This window comes from Microcebus murinus, chromosome 16, assembly GCF_040939455.1.
Source record: "Microcebus murinus isolate Inina chromosome 16, M.murinus_Inina_mat1.0, whole genome shotgun sequence".
Taxonomy (NCBI): domain Eukaryota; kingdom Metazoa; phylum Chordata; class Mammalia; order Primates; family Cheirogaleidae; genus Microcebus; species Microcebus murinus.
This window is the reverse complement of record NC_134119.1, coordinates 61325353-61340974: the sequence shown is the minus strand read 5'-3', so window position 1 is coordinate 61340974 and position 15622 is coordinate 61325353. Positions and strand designations below refer to the sequence as shown.

The 15622-nt window shown below is 49.6% G+C and overlaps 2 protein-coding genes across 2 annotated transcripts; both read left to right on the top strand.

The window, feature by feature from the left end:
- Positions 1-2808: 2808 nt before the first annotated feature.
- On the top strand, positions 2809-5940 carry CLC (Charcot-Leyden crystal galectin). The gene is made up of 4 exons (XM_012775228.2): positions 2809-2890; positions 3885-3961; positions 4452-4662; positions 5700-5940. Exons 1-4 carry the CDS (start codon positions 2876-2878, stop codon positions 5811-5813), a joined length of 417 nt encoding a protein of 138 aa, XP_012630682.1. The 5' UTR covers positions 2809-2875; the 3' UTR covers positions 5814-5940.
- A 5431-nt stretch (positions 5941-11371) lies between these two features.
- On the top strand, positions 11372-14374 carry EID2 (EP300 interacting inhibitor of differentiation 2). The gene is made up of 2 exons (XM_012774621.3): positions 11372-11649; positions 13156-14374. Exons 1-2 carry the CDS (start codon positions 11493-11495, stop codon positions 13698-13700), a joined length of 702 nt encoding a protein of 233 aa, XP_012630075.1. The 5' UTR covers positions 11372-11492; the 3' UTR covers positions 13701-14374.
- The last annotated feature ends 1248 nt before the right edge of the window (positions 14375-15622 follow it).

Sequence of the window (15622 nt, the reverse complement as noted above, 5' to 3'; positions counted from 1 at the left end):
GGTTAACATCAAAAATATATAACAAACCCATGCAACTCAATAGCAAAAAGTAAATAAATAAACCCAATTTAAGAACAGGCAAAGGAACCGAATAGACATTTTCCAAAGGAGAAATGCAGATGACCAATAAGTATATGAAAAAATATTCAACATCACTAACAATCAGGGAAATACAAATCAGAACCACGATGAGCTATGACCTCACGCCTGGTAGGATGGCTATTACCAAAAAGTCAAAAGGTAACAAACGTTGACAAGGATTTGGAGAAAAGGGAACCCTGGTAAACTGTTGGTCGGAATGTAAATTGGTACACCCATGATGGAAAACAGATTGGAGGCTTCTCAAAAAAATTGAATTCTGGGTATATACCCAAAAGAAATGAAATCAGTATCTTAAAGAGATATCTGTACTCCCATGTTCATTGTAACACTAGTCACAATAGTTGAGATATGGAAATCACCTAAGTGTTCATCAATGAATGAAAACAATCTGATTAATACATAATGTGAAGGCCGGGCGCGGTGGCTCAGGCCTGTAATCCTAGCACTCTGGGAGGCCGAGGCGGGAGGATTGCTCAAGGTCAGGAGTTGGAAACCAGCCTGAACAAGATCGAGACCCCGTCTCTACTATAAATAGAAAGAAATTAACTGGCCAACTAATATATATAGAAAAAATTAGCCGGGCATAGTGGCGCATGCCTGTAGTCCCAGCTACTCAGGAGGCTGAGGCAGGAGGATCGCTTGAGCCCAGGAGTTTGAGGTTGCTGTGAGCTAGGCTGACGCCACGGCACTCACTCTAGACTGGGCAACAAAGCGAGACTCTGTCTCAAAAAAAAAAAAAAAATACATAATGTGAGATATAGTGAAATTCTATTCAGCCTAAGAAATGATATCCTGCCATTTGCAGCAACACGGACAAACCTGGAGGACACTATGATAAATCAGCCAGACACAGAGAGACAAATAATTGCATGACCTCACTTACATGTGGAATGTTTTAAAAAAATCAAATTCAATCCCAGAAAGTAGAATGATGGTTATTCGGGGCTGGGAGTGGGGGGAAACAGAGATGTTTGACAAAGGGTATCAATTTTCAGTTATTGTAAGGGGCCAGTTCCTCTCGGGGCCCCCTGCTCCAGTTCCTCTCGGGGCCCCTGATAAGGCTCTGATAAGGCTAACGGCTAACTGCAGACATCCCCTTCTGTAACCTGTTGCTTGCAGAAGCAGCAAGTGCTAGCTTGCACAATAACAGGTGACCAGTCATTTTAAAGGTCGATGCATGATCCACGCACGATCAGCTTGTGTCCCGCATCCAAGAGGATAAAAAGCAAGCCCCCGTGCCAGTCGGGGGCCTTGCCTACCAGAGTGGCCACTGCATTGGTGCTCGAGGCTTGGACCCTGGCTAGCCAGAAAATAAACTCCTCTTGTGTGTTTGCATCCTCGGTGTCTCGGTCTCTCTGTTGGGTAGGGTGGCGAGAGGTAGTCGGTTCCCAACATTATAAGATGAATAAGTTCTGGAGACATAATATACAGGACGATGAGTATAGTTAATAATAATAATGGATTCAGCCGGGCATGGTGCCTCAAGTCTGTAATCCTAGCACTCTGGGAGGCCAAGGCGGGCGGATTGCTTGAGGTCAGGAGTTCGAGACCAGCCTGAGCAAGAGCGAGACCCCGTCTCTACTGTAAATAGAAAGAAATTAATTGGCCAACTAATATATACAGAAAAAAATTAGCCGGGCATGGTGGTGCATCCCTGCAGTCCCAGCTACTCGGGAGGCTGAGGCAGGAGGATCGCTTGAGCCCAGAAGTTTGAGGTTGCTGTGAGCGAGGCTGACGCCACAGCACTCACTCTAGCCTGGGCAACAAAGCGAGACTCTGCCTAAAAAAAAAAAAAAAAAAAAAAAAAAAAAAAAAAAAACATTAGCCAAACTACTCAGATAAATACTTACATACTTACCATAATATACATTGTTTGGTAACTTGGATCAACTTTTCTATAAAAGGTTTAAACTCACAGTCAATAAAACTGAAGAGAGAAAGAGAGAGAGAGAGAAGGATGGCACAGGGAAGGGAGGGAGGGAGGGGGGAGAAATCGAATTAATTTCTTCTTTAAATTCCCAATTCAGGTTTTAGGGATGTTTCCTCTCATCCCAAAAGGAGGAGTGGAGGATGGGTCCTCAGTCCTCCACGCCTGAGGCTGTGGTCACACCACCTGGACCTGTGCCTGTCCTCAGACAGGTCTGCAAACAAGGAGCACACAAATCAAGGACTAGAACTTAAGCATGTCACCCTTCTGCCAGGAACTGTGGGAGAAGCAGGCTCTCTGAGATTTTGGTGCACCTGGCCACCCACAGAGAAAGGACAGGGTGCGGCTAGAGCCCAGTGTGGGGGACAGAGTGTGGGGCCCTGTCCTGGCAGAGCCAAGGGGCCTGGGTGCGGTTGAGATGGCATAGGACTTCTCTGCCTCTCTCTCCAGATTCCTGGGGACCACCACTTCTTTGCCACCGTGCAAGTCATAAAAATGTGCACCTGGTGGATTTTGCACTGTGGGGAACAGGCCACCTGAGAGGCATGGAGGCTGGACATTGTCCCTGCTCAACCCTCACCCCATCTGTGCCCTTCCCCTCCCCTCCTTCCTCCCTGCCCCGCCCACCCCCACGGGCGTTGCCGCTGCCTCCCAGACACAGGCCTGGGTCCCCATCTGACACCCCACCCCTGCTCACCCTGCCTGTCCCCGTCTGACACCACACCCCTGCTCACCCTGCGGGGAGGGCTGGGGGTGGGACTCGGGGTTATTTATTCGCTGCAACTCCGGGAGATTCTCGCAGAAGAGGAGACCCAACTCCGGAGAGCCGTCTGCAAGAAGACAACGATGTCTTGTCTACAGGTGGGTCGCAAAGGCTCAGCCTTCAGTGACCCCAAGTCACATAACAAAAGGAAGGAAAAGGGGGAGCTTTTATGGGATGAAAACATGAGCGTTTCTATTTTGAACCTTTTCCTGAGAGTTGTGGGTGTGGGGAAGAGACAGTCCCTGGGGAGGCGATGTTTGAGACCGTCGTGGGGTACGGTATGGGGACCCGAACTGGCGTGGCCCTGTGTCCCCACGTGCTGCTGTCGGACTGAGAGCCACGCAGTGCAGAGGGGGACAGCCCACTGGGTGGGCAGGGGTGGCTGAGGGTAGGGGTGGGACTGTGCTTCGCCCTGTGACAGCGACTGTGAGCCTCCCTGTCCCAGGGTCCCCTTGCCCCCAGCCCAGCCTGTCACTTCCCGGGCCCCACCCTCTGCGCAGGTGCTGGGACTGTGCGTTGGACAGTCTGTGCACGGTCCCGACGGGACACGCAGTGCCTGTGACCATGCTCACATTCGCACGTCCTCTTCTGCGATTTCCTTCTCTCTTTCAACAAGTGTTGTCTCACTGCAGTGAACTTTGCTCTCACGTCTTCAAGTCTTGCTTTCCCAGGCCGGGGAGTGGGAAATAAGGGCCCCCCCCCCGTTGGGACACGTAGACCCTGTGCAGACCCCACACGTGCCAGTGATGGGCGAAGGTTTCACGTGAATAACCCATCTGTTCCTGAGAACATCCTACAAAGCAGCGATGTCTGATACTCCTCCTTGTCCTGGGGAAACTGAGGCAGGGAGCGTTCACGTAATGGAGCTAAGATCTCACTGCTAGGAAGAGGCAGATCCAGGGCTTGAACCCAGGCAGCCTGGCTCATGAGCCCTTGCTCTGAACTGCGGCCCTCCGGTCTCTTCTGATTGTGGTAGGGTGGGGAGAAGGGGGACCCAGAGTGTGTCCTGCGACCTCTGGGCCACTGGAAACTGTCGCAGGAGGGGGGCCACACCTGGCCCCGCCCCTCACCCACTCTCCGTCCCCATGGCAGGTGCCGCACACTCAGTGTGTGTCCTTCTCTGTTGGTTCTTGCGTGATAATCAAAGGGACACCTCCTGTCTCTTTCGAGTGAGTATGGCCCGAGGGTGAGGGCGTGAAGGAGGCGGGAGACTATTAGCTTAGGGTGTCACCTCATGTCCCAGTGATGTGACAATGTCTAATTGGCATGACGGTGGCACAGTGCAGGTGTTGATCAAACCTATCGAACCTGTCATTGCTGGACTGTGGGCAGGTGGACCTGGGGGTCTGGGGGAAAAGGTCACTCAGGGCTTGGGGTTGTGGCACTTTAGCCGGGGACATAGAATTTTCAGGGACAGACAGCTCATAGATTCAGCTCAGTGACTTCGGCTCAATTTTAGCCTTGGGCTCAGGGACAGCGCACCCCAGTGCTCAGGGCGGGGTGAGCCGAAGCAGTCTCCCGGGGACACGGAGCACAGTGGCAGCCAGGGAGCCCTTGTGCCGCCGTGGGGAAGAGGTGGGACAGGATGTGGACGCGCATCGGGTGTATGTCACCACAAGGAAGGGACCCGCCCAACGCGCTGTGTGCTTTGCCCCTCAGCAAGGACCCCCAACTGCAGGTGGATTTCCACACTGGGACAAACGACAAGTCGGATATCGCCTTCCACTTCCGAGTGTACTTTGGTCGCCATGTGGTGATGAACAGCTTTGAGGAGGGGGGCTGGAAGCACGAGGTGAGGTTGACCCACATGCCCTTCGCCCAGGGCCGAGCGTTTGAGCTGCGCATCCTCGTCTTGCACGATGAGTACCAGGTGAGGGTCCCCGGGACGTCCACGCGCCTCCTCCGTGGCTCTCAGAGGAGGTGCCACCCCCCTGGCCTGGCCCGAGGGTCCCTTGGGGTCCACATCCCATAACTGCTCCTGCCCCAGGCTTTTGGTCACAGAGCACACCTGCCTGTACTGCCCTTCTCAGCTCTTTTCCCAAACCTGACCATTTCTACCTGTGCTGTTATTGAAACTGTCCTGTAGTTAAATGGTTAAAATATGCATATGAATAAAATCATTTTAATCGGCCCCTAATTAAGTTTTCCTCTCACCCCTGAACCCCAATCCTCCTCTCCAGAACAACTACTACTAGCTTCTCCTTTCCTTCCACAGATGATCTATGCTTGTGCAAGCAGTCACTTCTTTTTAAACACATGGTGGTATAAGTTTCTTTATGTGTTACACCGTGGGAAGTAGAGTTTATTCGTTGTCAAAGAATATATCTTAGAGAAATGATCTGTCCATGGTGCTGCCTCATTTTGTAGTGATTGCATAGTATTCCAAAGGAAAGATTACCACAAATTAGTGAACTTGACCCTTTTCATGGGCATTTAAATTATCTCCAATATTTTGCTCTCACAAATGATGCTGTATTGGGGTTTCTACACAATCATTTGTCATGATCAACCTCCCAGTACTTATATTGGAAGATAATTTCAAAGAAATGGAATAACTGGTTCAAAAAGTGTGTGCATTTTCAATTTGACAAATTAACACCTAAAAGTGACTTCCTCCCAAAGCGTCAGCAATAAAGCATATGTTCAAACTTTCCTTTGCAAATGGGTGGGCCAAAAGGTTGACTTTTTATTAAGATTTAGATGGGGTGGGCATCTTTTCGTATGCTTATAAGCTGTTAAAAATAATATCCTCTTTTTTGAAACATCTGTACGATTCTACCTCTTTAAGAACACTCAGGTTTCATTCTCTGCCACCACTAGCCCAAATCTGGGCTACTCAAGAGAGAAAGAAGGCTGAAAGCTGGTCTGGTGGCATGCTGTGTTTCTGACACATTGTCCCTTTTGTAGGTGGTGGTAAATGGCCAACACTATTTTGGCTTTGCCCATCGACTCAAGCCAGAGTCTGTGAAGATGGTGCACGTGTGGAGAGATGTCTCCTTGACCTCAGTGAATGTCGTCTAGCCAGGGAGGTGACCAGACTCCCCCTTATCAAGGAGTCGCTCTTTCCACGTGATCATGGATTCCCGGAGCCTGTCTACAGAGTAATCCCTCCCCACCCCTTCCCCCACACGTGGTCATTAAAATGTCACCAAACTTCACAGGATTTGGTTCTTGCTTTAAGGGAAAAAGGGGAGGTGTCATCACCAAGAGGGACCTGGAGGTTCCATGGGAGGCATCAAGAAATCAAAGAGGGGCCCGGTGCAGTGACTCATACCTATAATCCCAGCACTCTGGGAGCCCGAGGCAGGAGGATCGCTTGAGACCAGGAGTTCAAGACCAGCCTGAGCAAGATCGATACCCTGTTAGTTTGGGACAAGGAGGAAGGGGAACAGATGCTTTGTCTAGGGGGTGTCCATTGGGGAGCAGATGTCACTACAAGATGCTTTGTCTACTAGAAGGAACAAATTGACTAGAGGGGGCTTCCAAGGACTGAACAGATGTTTGGTCTACCATACGGGGTCTCCAAGGACTGACCAACCAGAAAGAGGTAGAAAGGCCACAAAGTGGAGATATGAACAAGGCCACCGAAGAGGGTCCTTGGAGCATGCGTACAAGTAAAGTAACAATGTCCTGAAGTGAACTACCGCCATTAAAATAGTAAAAATCACACCCACCAGCGCCATGACAGTTTACAAATGCCATGGCAATCCCCCCCCCATGAAATGGGCAGGGTTCCCAGTTCCAGGAATCCTCCACCCTTTCTAAGAAAAGCCTTCAGTAGGCCGGGCGCGGTGGCTCACGCCTGTAATCCTAGCTCTCTGGGAGGCTGAGGCGGGTGGATTGCTCGAGGTCGGGAGTTCGAAACCAGCCTGAGCAAGAGCGAGACCCCGTCTCTACTATAATTAGAAAGAAACTAATTGGCCAACTAATATATATAAAAAAAAAAAAAAATTAGCCGGGCATGGTGGCTCATGCCTGTAGTCCCAGCTACTTGGGAGGCTGAGACAGAAGGATCACTTGAGCCCAGGAGTTTGAGGTTGCTGTGTACTAGGCTGACGCCATGGCACTCACTCTAGCCTGGGCAACAAAGCGAGACTCTGTCTCAAAAAAAAAAAAAAAAAAAAAAAAGAAAAGCCTTCAGTAATCTTATAGCACTTCACATGCAGTATCAAAAATTTATCAAAGTCTATTTCCTGGGTGCAAATCTAAGTGTTATGAAATTAAAAAAAAAAAGTATATTTCCATTTCTCACTTCACAGACCTTGTACTAGTATTGCCATGTATGTTATAAATCTCACAATATATTGTTATTATTTTTAAAATAACATTTTATTTTATTGGTTAACCATAACTTTGCTAGTATTTTTAATTCGAATATTCAGTTATCTTTTAAAGAGATTTAAATAATAACAACAAAAAAAAAAACATTTAGCCACAGATCACCATTTCCAATGCTCTTCGTTTCTTTGCATGGTAGCACTTTTCTTCTGTCTGGGACTTCTTTACCATTTCTGATAGTGTAGGTCTCCTGGTCATGCCTTCCTACGGCTTTTGCATATCTGAAAAAAGTTATCATTTCACCTTCATCTTTTTTTTTTTTTTTTTTTTTTTTTTTTTTTTTTTTTTTTGAGACAGAGTCTCGCTTTGTTGCCCAGGCTAGAGTGAGTGCCGTGGCGTCAGCCTAGCTCACAGCAACCTCAAACTCCCGGGCTCAAGCGATCCTCCTGCCTCAGCCTCCCCAAGTAGCTGGGACTACAGGCATGCGCCACCATGCCCGGCTAATTTTTTCTATATATATTAGTTGGCCAATTAATTTCTTTGTATTTATAATAGAGACGGGGTCTCGCTCTTGCTCAGGCTGGTTTTGAACTCCTGACCTCGAGCAATCCGCCCGCCTCAGCCTCCCAGAGAGCTAGGATTACAGGCGTGAGCCACCGCGCCCGGCTTCACCTTCATCTTTGAAAGTTATTTTCCTACGTCTAGAACACAAGGGTGACAGGGTTTTTAGGTTTCTTATTTTTCCTTTCAGTACTTTTGACTTGCACTGTTTCCAACAAGAAGCAATGTTGCTGTCATTCTTGTCCTTGTTTCTCCACGTGTGCTGTCCCCCCTACTCCTGGGGCAATTTTAGAGCTTACACCTCATTTCCTCTTTCTTGGAGATCACTGTTCTTTGCTGCCTGATGTCCAAAGTCTTAAAAAGTGTTGCTTCAGATGCTTTTGTCCAGTTTTCCAATTGTTTTATATGGGAGTAAATCCAGTCCCTGTTGCTCCATGTGGGGCAGAAAAATATTACTATGCTGCTTGGTTTTAAAGGCAGTGGGGGCCAGTGCGGTGGCTCACGCCTGTAATCCTAGCATTCTGGGAGTCCGAGGCGGGCGGATTGCTCGAGGTCAGGAGTTCGAAACCAGCCTGAGCAAGACTGAGACCCCTTCTCTACTATAAATACAAAGAAATTAATTGGCCAACTAATATATATAGAAAAAATTAGCCGGGCATGGTGGCGCATGCCTGTAGTCCCAGCTACTCGGGAGGCTGAGACAGCAGGATTGCTTGAGCCGAGGAGTTTGAGGTTGCTGTGAGCTAGCCTGGCGCCACGGCACTCACTCTAGCCTGGGCAACAAAGTGAGACACTGTCTCAAAAAAAAAAGGAAAAGAAAAGAAAGAAATTTCTGTTTAGCTGTAAGGATTGCATTTAGTTGACAGCCAGTGATTGAGCATGGCATGGCATATGAGGGCCTGGCCATTTCTGCCCAATGCAGGACCCCTCTAATGGGCAGTCTCTGCTCGGGCGCCCCCTACTGAGTGCTATGAAATTTTTTTCATGTCTGTGTCTCTTGGGTGAGGCTCCCCCTGCCCGTGTCCTCCTGCCTTGTCCTCTCTTTTTCTCTCTCATTGGGATTAACTTTAACTAGTCTCTTCCACTCGTGTCTCAGCAGCTGCCTCCCAGAGAGCTCAAATGACGCAACAGTAAACACAAGATGATCCGTGAGATGATGTGGCTTCTTAAGTCATTGAAGCACCATCAAAAAGTAAATAACAGGCCGGGCGCAATGGCTCACGCCTGTAATCCTAGCACTCTGGGAGGCCGAGGTGGGTGGATTGCTCAAGGTCAGGAGTTCAAAACCATCCTCAGCAAGAGCGAGACCCCGTCTCTACTAAAAATAGAAAGAAATTAATTGGCCAACCAATATATATAGAAAAAATTAGCCGGGCATGGTGGCGCATGCCTGTAGTCCCAGCTACTCGGGAGGCTGAGGCAGGAGGATCGCTTGAGCCCAGGAGTTTGTGGTTGCTGTGAGCTAGGCTGATGCCACAGCACTCACTCTAGCCTGGGCAACAAAGTGAGACTCTGTCTCAAAAAAAAAAAAAAAAAAAAAGTAAATAACAGACTCAAGGATAACAATTCTCAAAGTTCAGGCCATGGTGATTATAGTTAATAATAATATATTGTAGGCCTGGCGTGATGGCTTACACCTGTCATCCTAGCACTCTGGGAGGCCAAGGTGGGTGGATTGCTCGAGGTCAGGAGTTGGAAACCAGCCTGAGCAAGAGCGAGACCCTGTCTCTACTATAAATAGAAAGAAATTAATTGGCCAACTAATATATATATAGAAAATATTAGCTGGGCTTGGTAGTGCATGCCTGTATTCCCAGCTACTTGGGAGGCTGAGGCAGAAGGATTGCTTGAGCCCAGGAGTTTGAGCCAGGCTGACGCCATGGCATTCTAGCCCAGGCAACAGAGTGAGACTCTGTCTTAAAAAAACAGGTTAAAAAACATTCTCATGCAAATATAAAGTGAGCATGGTTCAAAGATTTATTTAACTCATTTATCAGGGAACCAGCAAGATATTGAAACCGGTTCAAAAAAATTTTGAGGGCCGGGTGCGGTGGCTCACACCTGTAATCCTAGCACTATGGGAGGCTGAGGTGGGCAGATTGCTCAAGGTCAGGAGTTCAAAACCAGCCTGAGCAAGAGCAAGATCCCGTCTCTACTATAAATAGAAAGAAATTAATTAGCCAACTAATATATATAGAAAAAATGAGCCGGCCATGATGGCGCATGCCTATAGACCCTCCCTACTCAGGAGGCTGAGGCAGGAAGAGTGCTTGAGCCCCGGAGTTTGAGGTTGCTGTGAGCTAGGCTGATACCACGGCACTCTCTCTAGCCTGGGCAACAAAGTGAGACTCTGTCTCAAAAAAAAAAAAAAAAATTTGAGGGATTGAGGATATTATAAGCTGAATATGGAATGTTAGAGTAAGAGTTGGTGGTTGGACACAAAATTGGTTTATATCCTGCAGGGCATTAACACTGTAACCTTTGGGGTTATCTTTTAACTGTACAAAAATACCTGTATCTTTATCAAACAAAAATCTATAGGTTAACATGTAACTTACAGAGTCTGGGCCTAATCGGTAGTAAATAGCAAGTCAAACAACATTTCATTGCCTTAGGGCTTTGCTGTTCACTATGTAGCTATTATCCATATGACAATTTATATTTAAATTAAAATTAAATAAGATTTAATTTTCAGTTTCTCAGTCACACTAGTCACATTTCAAGTGCTGAACAGTCACAAATATCTAATAGCTACCATATTGGGTAACACAGAGAACATTTCTATCATCACAGAAAGTTCTATTTGTACATCGTTGCCCCAGAAAGCTAACTAACCCTTCGGTGGTCCATTAGAGAATGGTCCAGTATGACAGTAAAGGGACTTGCAGGAATCCTTTTGCCTTGTTTCCAAGTGTTGGTTAATTCTTCTTAACACTCTCTCCAAGAGCTTGGAGAATTTCTATTGAGGTTTCTGAGCCTCTGAAGTCACCGACATCACTTTCACTGCATTTTATTGACTACAAGTGACTCCCTAAGGCCAGCGAGGTTTCAAGAGGAAAGAGATTAGACACCACTTATCAATGGGAAGAGTGTCAAAGAATTTGTCACTCTCTTTCATTAGTCACACCATCCTACTCAGAGTCAGAGTCCTTAGTGTGATCTAATAACCAGAACAGCATGGTACTGGCATAAAAATGGACACATACACCAATGGAACAGAACAGAGAACCCAGAAATAAATGCATACATTTACGGTCAATTGATCTTCGACAAAGTTGCCAAGAACATGCAAAGGGAAAAGGACAATCTCTTCAATAAATGGTGCTGGGGAAACTGGATATCCACACGCACAACAATGAAATGGGACCCTGATCTTACACTACATAGAAAAATCAACTCAAAATGGATTAAAGACTTAAACATAAAACCTGAAACTATAAGATTACTAGAAGAACACAGGGGAAAACTTCTTGACATTGATCTAGGCAATGATCAACTTGGAAGCATCCTAGGATGGAATCTTGGGAATGCCTAAAGGAGAAGATCTTGCATGACTTTCCTTATAAACATTAAACTGGTTGAAACATAAACTATAGCCCCGTCCTTTGACGTTCTGCTGTTCTGGGATTTGGGCACTTCTGGCCTCCCGGCGACATCTGGAGGGGCGCGGGAGCCGGAGTTACGCATGCGCAGTGCTCCCGGGTTGCGGCGCAGACCGTACGCTCGCGCTCGCGGCTGTGCACACGGCGCGTACCCGTGCGCCCGGCGCTCAGGCACGCGCGCCTGCGTGGACGTGCGCGGTCGCGCTGTCCCGTTGTTCCTGGTTTCCTGGGAGCCGCAGAGCTGACCCTGCGGTCCAAGATGTCCGAGCTGCCCGCAGACAGCACTGTGCCGCAGACAGGCGAGGCGAGCAGTGACAAAGACGTCCCGCAGGCGGAGGCAGGCGGCGGGAGCCAGGAGCTGGCCCCAGCGCAGCCTGAGGAGGCCGGGGAAAGCCCGATGGCGGCGGCCAGGCAGGGCCGGGTAGCGGCGGCTCAGGAGGGCCCGGTGGCGGCGGCTCGGGAGGGCCCGGTGACTGAGGCTCAGGAGGGCCCGGTGGCGGCGGCTCAGGAGGGCCCGGTGACTGAGGCTCAGGAGGGCCCGGTGACTGAGGCTCAGGAGGGCCTGGTGGCGGCGGCGAGGGAGGGCCCGGTGACGGAGGCTCAGGAGGGCCCGGTGACTGAGGCTCAGGAGGGCCCGGTGGTGGCGGCTCAGGAGGACCCGGTGGCGGCGGCTCAGGAGGGCCCGGTGACGGCGGCTCAGGAGGGCCCGGTGGCGGCGGCTCTGGAAAGCCCGGTGGCGGCGGCTCAGGAGGGCCCGGTGGCGGCGGCTCAGGAGGGCCCGGTGGCGGCGGCTCAGGAGGACCCGGTGACTGAGGCTCAGGAGGGCCCAGTGACGGAGGCGAGGGAGGGCCCGGTGGCGGCGGCTCTGGAAAGCCCGGTGGCGGCGGCTCTGGAAAGCCCGGTGGCGGCGGCTCTGGAAAGCCCGGTGGCGGCGGCTCTGGAGGGCCCAGTGGCGGCGGCTCTGGAAAGCCCGGTGGCGGCGGCTCTGGAAAGCCCGGTGGCGGCGGCTCAGGAGGGCCCGGTGGCGGCGGCTCTGGAAAGCCCGGTGGCGGCGGCTCAGGAGGGCCCGGTGGCGGCGGCTCTGGAGAGCCCGGTGGCGGCGGCTCAGGAGTGCCCGGTGGCGGCGGCGAAGGAGGGCCCGGTGGCGGCGGCTCTGGAAAGCCCGGTGGCGGCGGCGAAGGAGGGCCCGGTGGCGGCGGCGAAGGAGGGCCCGGTGGCGGCGGCGAAGGAGGGCCCGGTGGCGGCGGCGAAGGAGGGCCCGGTGGCGGCGGCTCTGGAAAGCCCGGTGGCGGCGGCTCAGGAGGGCCCGGTGGCGGCGGCTCTGGAGAGCCCGGTGGCGGCGGCTCAGGAGTGCCCGGTGGCGGCGGCGAAGGAGGGCCCGGTGGCGGCGGCTCTGGAAAGCCCGGTGGCGGCGGCGAAGGAGGGCCCGGTGGCGGCGGCTCTGGAAAGCCCAGTGGCGGCGGCGAAGGAGGGCCCGGTGGCGGCGGCTCTGGAAAGCCCGGTGGCGGCGGCGAAGGAGGGCCCGGTGGCGATGGCTCGGGAGGGCCCGGTGGCGGAGGCGAAGGAGGGCCCGGTGGCGGAGGCGAAGGAGGGCCCGGTGGCGGCGGCTCTGGAAAGCCCAGTGGCGGCGGCGAAGGAGGGCCCGGTGGCGGCGGCTCTGGAAAGCCCGGTGGCGGCGGCGAAGGAGGGCCCGGTGGCGGCGGCGAAGGAGGGCCCGGTGGCGGCGGCGAAGGAGGGCCCGGTGGCGGCGGCGAAGGAGGGCCCGGTGGCGATGGCTCGGGAGGGCCCGGTGGCGGCGGCGAAGGAGGGCCCGGCGGCTCAGAAAGGCCGGGTGACGGCGGTTCAGAAAGGCCCAGTGGCGGCGGGCAGGGAGGGCCCGGTGGCGGCGGCTCAGAAAGGCCCGGTGGCGGGTGCCCGAGAAGGCCCGGTGGCAGTGGCCAGGGAGGGCCCAGGGGCGGTGGCCAGGGAAGGCCGGATGGCAGCGGCCAGGGGAGGCCCAGTGGCGGCGGCCAGGGGAGGCCAGGTGGCCAGGGAAAGTCCGGCGGCGGCAGCCAGGGATCCCCGGGTGGCAGAGGTCGCCCGACTATTTGGGGAGCAAGTGGATGAAGAGGTTCCTGAGCCCAGGCCCAGGTCCAGGCACGCACTCGCTGGAAGCCTGGCTGCGTTGCCATATCTCCGCCTTCGTCCACCAGTTAGCGTTTTAGGCCTTAATTACCAGCAGTTTCTCCGCCAATATCTGGAAAATTACCCTATTGCTCCGGGCAGAATACAGGAGCTTGAAGAACGCCGCAGGCGATTTGTGGAAGCCTGCAGAGCAAGGGAAGCAGCGTTTGATGCCCAATATCTGCGTAATCCTCGGAGGATGGATTTTGATATTTTAACATTTACTGTAGCTCTGACTGCATCTGAAGTTATCAATCCTCTGATAGAACAACTTGGTTGTGATAAGTTTATCAATAGAGAATAATTAAGTGATGAATACTTCAAGAGAATCTCTGCATTCAAGACAGTTTTACCAATCCTGTAACTTGATGTTAAGAAGCCAGAGTATATTGAGCATAAGGCGATGCACAGTTGGGGGGAAAAAGAAGCTTATCACAAAAAAAAGCATCACAAAAGAAATAGAAAGCATTATAAGACTCTGTGAAGTTCTTTGAGTTTGTGATTGATCCACATTCTTTTCCCTGCATTGTGGAAAATGTTTCTCAACATTGCTTCATTCAAAAGTATAGAGTGGTTTTATGAAATTGAGACTCGATGAAGAAAAACCACCAATAATACAGCCAGTGATGATGAAAGAAATGAAGAATAAAGAAATACTACATGAAAAGAATAAAAAATTACAGCTGAGACTTGACGGCTATGGGCAGAACTTGAAATTGTCAGAATATGTGCTCTCTTCATGTTAGTTTCAACAGAAGTTTTAGTGTCACATTGGTTTTGTGTTTTCTGAGGCATTTCAAGTGGCAAGCAAAGTAAATATTGTATATATTACATGACAAGTCATGTTTTCAGAAATACCAAATTTCTGGATTTTTTTTCAATTTTTTATTTTTTTATTTTTATTTAAAGTGGTTTTTTTTTTTTTGGTATATAATGTATTCACAAGCCAAAAATATATAAAATATACTGTGAAAAGTCTTCCATTCTTGTCCTCCTTTACCCAGTACCACAACAGTTCCCCTTCTGCCCTTCTAGTTTCCTTAGGTATACACAAGCAAATGCACATCTTGGTTTGTTTGTTCCATTTAATCACAAAAGTTGGTATATTTACTGGTTGGTACATTGCTTTTTCATTAAGAACATATCTTAAAGAGTGTTTCAACCCACTGTATTTACCCATTCCTTTTTAGAGCTGCTTTTTGTTCCATTCTGTAGTTATGTTGTAATTTACTTAACATATTGATGGACATTTAGGTTATTTTGCCTCTTTTTCTATGGGTAAAAAAAAATAGAACAGTCCATCTTGTGTGCATATCATTTGGCATGTGCACAAATACAGTATTGCTTTGGTTCTAAATGCACTTTTCATATTTTAACATTTCTGAAATTGGGTTATATCTTACAACTGATGGTGTAATATCGCATTTTGTCCTTGGGTTTTCATAAAACTAATGATGTGTCTTAGCTTCTTAGATTTTTTTGTTATATGTAATATCTGTAGGATAAATTCCCAGAAGTGGGAATTCTGGGCTAAAGGTACTCATTTGAAATTTTACAGATACTGCTAAATTGCCTTCCATACGTGTACTTGCTTTATATTCCCACCAGCATTTGATGAACATGGATATTTATGTGGTCAACACAAAAGAGCCTCAAATATCTGGATTTTACCAATATGATAGTTGAAAAAAAATGGTATATCAGTTTTAATTTGCTTTTATCTTACTATGAGTGAAAACAGATATCTTTTCATTTAAAGAATCAAATATATCCCCTTTTCCATTAACCATTCTCTGTTCATAGCCTTTATCCATTTCTCTCCTGAATAATTGTGTCCTTTCTTTATTGACTCTGATAGCTAGTTATGTGTTAGTGAAATGCAGCGTGATAGTGGCTTGTGATATGAGTTATGAATATATTTTTCCCCAGTTTGTCATTTGGCTTTTCTTTCTTGTCTGTTTCTTTTTTCAGAGATGGGGTCTTGCTCTGCCACTCAGTCAGGAGTACAGTGGCATGATCACAGTTCACTGCAGACTCCAACTCTTGGGCTTAAGTGATTCTCCCTGGTACTACAGGCATGAGCCACCATGGCCAGCCTGTCTCTGGCTTTTCTGAAAGCCTTTTGGGTGTAGGGATTTTTATTTGTTTCCTGTTTTCCATTAAGTTAAACCTGCAAGATTTTGAATCTCAAGGTTTCTCAGTATGTGTGGGTGTGTGTGGATGTGG